The sequence below is a fragment of the Microplitis mediator genome, chromosome 6, assembly GCF_029852145.1.
Source record: "Microplitis mediator isolate UGA2020A chromosome 6, iyMicMedi2.1, whole genome shotgun sequence".
Classification (NCBI taxonomy): domain Eukaryota; kingdom Metazoa; phylum Arthropoda; class Insecta; order Hymenoptera; family Braconidae; genus Microplitis; species Microplitis mediator.
The window spans coordinates 16,504,995-16,510,925 of record NC_079974.1 but is presented as its reverse complement, the minus strand read 5'-3'; the positions used below and the strand labels follow the sequence as shown (position 1 = coordinate 16,510,925).

At 28.7% G+C, this 5,931-nt stretch overlaps 2 protein-coding genes across 2 annotated transcripts; one reads left to right on the top strand and one right to left on the bottom strand.

Annotated features, from left to right (window-relative positions):
* The first annotated feature begins 727 nt into the window (after nt 1-727).
* LOC130670117 (tetratricopeptide repeat protein 27) lies at nt 728-4,676 on the top strand. The gene is made up of 5 exons (XM_057473326.1): nt 728-880; nt 950-1,811; nt 1,891-1,957; nt 3,191-3,523; nt 3,618-4,676. Exons 1-5 carry the CDS (start codon nt 826-828, stop codon nt 4,674-4,676), a joined length of 2,376 nt encoding a protein of 791 aa, XP_057329309.1. The 5' UTR covers nt 728-825.
* A 101-nt stretch (nt 4,677-4,777) lies between these two features.
* On the bottom strand, nt 4,778-5,931 carry LOC130670126 (uncharacterized). The gene is made up of 4 exons (XM_057473337.1): nt 5,779-5,931; nt 5,551-5,695; nt 5,062-5,133; nt 4,778-4,918 (listed from the first exon to the last, which is right to left on the bottom strand). Exons 1-4 carry the CDS (start codon nt 5,835-5,837, stop codon nt 4,799-4,801), a joined length of 396 nt encoding a protein of 131 aa, XP_057329320.1. The 5' UTR covers nt 5,838-5,931; the 3' UTR covers nt 4,778-4,798.

Genomic DNA, 5,931 nt, shown 5'->3' with positions numbered 1-5,931 from the left:
AAAATCTAACCGGGTGACAGCAATTTCATTAAATTGAGAAATCCCATAAGTCAATGACTCAAATGAATATATGCAGTTTCAGTTTTACAGAAATAATTTTTTTTTATTTTTTATTTAAAATTCGCGCTTTTTTGGGAAATTAATTTCAAATGTTGTTTTATTGTTGACTGATATATGACTAATTAAAATGTTTAAATTAATTATAATTTTTTGTAATTTCTGAGTCTCAGAGTTCAAATACATGTTTAACACTTCACTTTATCAGTGTAATAAATGATTTGAGTGGAAACATTTAAAAAAACAATGATTTTATAACTTTTTTTTCCGTTTGGTTGAGAAATCCCATAAGTCAATCAACTTTAAATAATTTTTTTAAGTAGTTTCAGTTAAAAAATTAAATTTTTCTTGTTGAAATCTTTTTCAGAAACGCTAACATTATTATATTCAATTATTTATTTATTATTTTAATGTCAAGCTTTTTCAAAAAAATGTCTTTTGTGTTTCCTGAAAAATTTTGTTTTCTTGACTTATGGGGTTTCTCAAATAAACGATTCAAATATTGAGTAGCAAAATTTTTGATGTCTCGTATACGTCAAAGAGCGGCTTCAATTTGACGTCAAATTTACGCTCAATTTGACGTAGGTTGAGCTCAACTGGCTATCAAGAAAATTTTTTATGTCTACTTCAGTAGTTAAGTTCAATCCTCTTATTACCGACAGCTTAAAACAATAAGTTTTTTTTTACTCCATAAAAAAGCTATAACCTAATTTTTATATCACGCATTCCATACGTTTTACAAAAATATTTTATGTTAAAAAAAAGTAAATGAATAAAATGGATTTAAAAACTCTGTACTCTCCAGAATTTATTTTTTTAAACTGTAAGTTTTTTTACTCTAATTTACAATTTATCATTTATTTAATTCATAATTATTTTTTATTTCCTGCAGCTTCAATAGACAAAGCCGACGTTTCAGACTACAGTAATTTATTAATTAATTTGTGTAATCAACTCGATTTAAAAAATCGATTGGAAGATGACAATCTGCGTACAACAGTAGATAAAATAATAAATAATGATCCAAATAATTATACTGATTGGTTACGTCTAGGTATTGTTGCTCTGCATTTATTTATTCAACACAATTGGACTGGGCCAGCAATAAGTTTTGATGAAAATATTGACTGGTTAGTTAACAATAAAAATGAGGAAGCATATCGAGAACTTACACTCGGTGATCAATGTAACGATAATGCCGAGTATTTAGAGCTCTTATATTTATCAAAAATAATATTTACGAGTCAAAAACTCCAGCAAATTTTACCAACATCACTGTGGTGGGCAATACGGTCAAACTACGTCCATCAAATGATTTTAGATGAGGAATCAGATGTTCTACTCAATGAAACAGAATTACTTATTGATAAAATGAGCAAGCTTGATGATTGGAATAACGATGAATATAAAAGTTTTGAAACTTTATTTTATATTGAAGCATTACAATTTACATTATTATACAGGAGAATTAATGACTCGGAAAAGTATTTGAAGCAAGCGCAAACTATTGCCAAGTTAACTTTAGAACTCGGTGGAGCACAAGGAAAACGTACAAAGTATCAGCAAGAAGAAAAACCACAACTTTTTCTAGACATTAAAAGGGAAAAAGAAATATTCCCTTTTGAAGTATGTCCTGATTTACCTCATTCCGTTCATGTAATGGATGATTTGAGACTAGACTCAGTTAAATTTTCAGAAGAAATAAAACCAGTTGAACTGGGATCTGTTGAAGAAGCTGTTGTTTTAGCTAAATGGTAATAATTTATTATCATAATTGCAATCAAAACTTTTATTTAAGTACTTAAGCTCATTAGTATTCATTTTATTTTTTAGTAATCACCTTCAAATTAGTCTACCGACAGATGACTTTGCGATGGAAGAAACGATGCCGTATTTAAATGTAAAATTACTTAGATTTAATACTCATTTTTTTTTTTAATTGGAATTATTAAGGAATATTAAAAAATTGCAAATTTTTAAGTGATTTTCGACAGGATGTAAGAAGGGAAATGGCCGTACAAAAAAAAAAGACAAATTGTAGTTTCAAGTGTCTACTTTTATAATCTGATCTTGAAATTTTTATTATGCACGATCCGGAGTAATCCTAAGAAAACCATCGAAAAAAAATTTTCAAAACTTCTGCTCGTCCTAAAAACGGTCTGCGGGCTTCAATAAATTTTTTTCGATAATTATGATTGATTTTTTATTACTCCGGAACCGTGGATAATAAAAAAATTTCAAGACCAGATCAGAAAACCAGACACTTGAAACTACAATTTGTCTTTTTTGTTTTTGTTGTACGACCATTTTCCTTCGCGTTACATCCTACTGAAAATCACTTAAAAATTTGAAATTTTTTTAATATCCCTTAATTTTTGTGACTAGTGTATTTTGAATTTATTTTTATCATAAAATTTCTTATTTAATATTTTAACTTACATATTTTTAAAATCGAGTAATCAAAAGTAGGCCATATTAATTTATTTTATTGACTTTTTTTTGGTTTCTCACATGATTTAATCATCAGATTTAGTTACCGACAATGAAAATATAATCAAAACTTTGAATGTCTTAATGATACGAACGAAATTTCTAAATCAGGGAAAAATGTGAAAACATTTACTGGAAAACCGGGAAATATCAGGGAATTTTGAAATAATTTCTTTGTTGCCACCCTGAACAGGAAGTTGAATCGTCAAAAAATTATTATGCTGCACTATAATTATTATCGTGAGCCTCCAAAAATTTTTTACTTTTTACTATAATTCCTAATTTAGACAAACAATATTCATTAGAATGTATCAATAAATTTTAAGTGTAAGGTAAAAGACCTAGTACTTGATCAGAGAACTAATACCCGATCACTCCACGTATCCGTATAAATATATATTTAGCAAATATAGATATACAAATACATGGGTGATCGGGTACTGGGTCTTTTACCTTGTAATATTTTTTTTAGTATAGCATAATAATTTTTGGCAACTGAATTTCCCATTTCCAGTTTGCCCGACAGCATAATAAAAATTCATAAATTTCTTAAGCCCATTTTCCTCCGTCTATTAAGATAATAATAATATAATTAACAACTAAAGAAATTAAAATTGATTAATGAGTAAAACAATAATTACAGACAATAATTGGCGGTACTAAAAATTGGGCATTGAAAATGGAAGCATTACGACAACGCAGTATATTCGAGATGAAAGATAAGCGAGGAATAGAGCGAGCTTTATCCCAGTCTGAAAGCCTCGTGGGACAATACAGCCAATCAAAACCAAGTGTCTTTCATAGAACAAATCTTCTTTTTGCAAGTGGTATGAAGCCCATCTGGATATTCAAACAAAACTTGGCAGACGCTATGTTAAATTTAGGACTGGTAAAAGGCGCTCTGGATCTTTATCTAAATCTAAAACTGTGGGAGGAAGTTATTGTTTGTTACACAATACTAGATCTACGTCACAAGGTAAAATTTAAAAAAATTCTCATTGGTTAACTAGGCTTAATTACTATTAATTACTACAACAGTGAGTATACTTTTATTTTTAATTTAAAAACAGGCTGCAGAAGTTATTCGACAAGAATTGTCAAAGAAACCAACGGTAAAATTATGGTGTCTTCTTGGTGATGCTGAACAGGATACTAGTCACTATGAAACCGCTTGGGAATTGTCTAATAGAAGTAGCAGTCGTGCACAGAAACATTGGGGATTTTATTACTTCGAGAGAAAAAGATATTCCGAAGCGATACCACATTTAGAATTGTCTGTTAAATTGAATAATATACAAGAAAATGTATGGATTCGTTTGGGTTTCGCTGCATTGCAAAGTGAAAATTGGGAGCTTGCAGCTCATGCATATCGACGTTACTGCGAACTTGAACAAAAAAATTTCGAAGCTTGGAATAATTTAGCTAAAGTTTATATCAAATTAGGAAATAAACCACGTGCTTGGCATTCTCTTAAAAATGCTGTTAAATGTGATTTCAATATATGGCAAGTTTGGGATAATTTGATGGTCGTTAGTATTGATTTAGGATATTTTTCAGATGTTATTGAATGTTATCACCGTATTTTAGATTTTAAAAAGTCTCCACATATTGATCATCAAGTATTAAGAATATTAACCAATGCTATTTGCAATAATATCAATGATAATGAAGGACAGCCAGCTAAAAATAATTACGACAAAGCTCTGGCGCTCTTTGGACGTATAAATGCGTCAGTACCAAACGATCCTGAATTACTGCAACTTTACGCAGAACTGACTGTTATTCAAGACACAGACACGGCTATTAAAAAAGCCTCTGAATATTTACAGAGAGCTTATCGTTCATTTGTCGTCGATTCACGGTGGCACCAAAACATTTCAACTACTAAAAATGTTTTACAATTGTGTTCAAATCTTGCAGATACTTATTTACGTTGCTGCGAAAATACTGATGATATTAAAAAAAAATCAATGCTAGGAAGTGCTAAATTATCTCTGCAGTCTGTTATAACGAAAGTAAAACAAGAAAATTTAACAGATTACCAAGACATCATGCAAGCTATTGGAGAACTTGAAAGTAAATGGGAAATTATAAACAATGAGTTGATGAAAATTAATAGCAGTGGATAAAAAAAAATATTAATGGTACTCGTAAGCCGGTTTTTATTGCCTGGTTTCTTTTTTACATGTGATACTATCTTAGTCTTTGACAATATTCACAAAAAAACATCTATTGAATTAAATTTATTGAATTATTCTTGAGTATCACCGCATTGAGTTGGTTTACCTTCGTGACAACAAATTGGATTAGGAATTTTGAGTCCTGAGAATTTCCATGCATTTGCGTCGCAAATTCGTGTATAAAGACCCACCTGCAATTTCATTTCGTATTGATTTTATACATAAGACTTAAATAGAAAACTCATAAAAGATCAATATATTATTGAATGTTTTTTTTTTATACATATTTTAATAATATAACAATAAATAAACGATGAAAAATATTTTTACTTACATGCATATTTGATACATGACCCATTAATTTATCACAAATCAATTCCGGACCTTTATCTTTGGCAGCGCTTACCTATAATATATCAATAAAAATGCATCATAAATATATATATGTATTTATAAATTTATACTTTTTTACGCTTTTTCAAAAAAGTTAATGTATGGCAGAAAAACAATTTTCACCAAGTTTTACATCAAGAATAAAAGTATAAGAGATCGCTCAGTAATTTCCAATACTTGGAAAAGTTTAAAATTTTTATTGGCCTTTAAAATTCATAAAGTGAAATTTTCAAATCATTAATTTTCTGTTATAAAATTTTCCTTAGTGAGAAAAAAAACTATGGAAAAAAGTAAAAAGTCGATTTTCTTTTTAAATTACAAATTTTCAAAATTTTTAATTGACTTATTAAATTTAAGTTTTTTAGTTCAAACTTGCTGAGCTTTTTTTACCATATATATATACTAAAGATTATAAAGTTTGAAGACTTACGAGAGCAATGCATAGACGTTCACATTTATCAATGCCTTCCTCATTGCACACAACATTAAACTGAAGAGATTGTTCTAAAATGGGTTCAAAACCTGATACTTCAATAGCTGCACAACTACAATTACCTTCTAACTCCAATTTACGCCTAGAATGTTTGATGTAAGTGTTAATAATATATATAAAACAATACTTGTTACTAATTAAATTAAAATAATTGAAATTTCTTACCCTAAAGCTGTTGATGAGACGATCATCATAAGTACAATTCTTACGAATTTATAATTCATTTTCAATTTTAAAAGAAAACTTAAGATTGCCAATAAAATAATATTTGAATTATTGAATCAGGAAGACGATTGTCATAAATGAATGATAGGTAAT

Excerpts from the sequence above, each read along its gene's own strand:
- LOC130670117 (XM_057473326.1), top strand. The coding sequence starts at position 826 with ATGAATAAAATGGATTTAAAAACTCTGTACTCTCCAGAATTTATTTTT. Across the intron at positions 881-949 it reads AGAATTTATTTTTTTAAACT|CTTCAATAGACAAAGCCGAC; the intron begins GTAAGTTTTTTT and ends TATTTCCTGCAG. Across the intron at positions 1,958-3,190 it reads AAACGATGCCGTATTTAAAT|ACAATAATTGGCGGTACTAA; the intron begins GTAAAATTACTT and ends CAATAATTACAG.
- LOC130670126 (XM_057473337.1), bottom strand. The coding sequence starts at position 5,837 with ATGAATTATAAATTCGTAAGAATTGTACTTATGATGATCGTCTCATCA. Across the intron at positions 5,134-5,550 it reads AACGTCTATGCATTGCTCTC|GTAAGCGCTGCCAAAGATAA; the intron begins GTAAGTCTTCAA and ends GATATATTATAG. Across the intron at positions 4,919-5,061 it reads GTCATGTATCAAATATGCAT|GTGGGTCTTTATACACGAAT; the intron begins GTAAGTAAAAAT and ends ATGAAATTGCAG.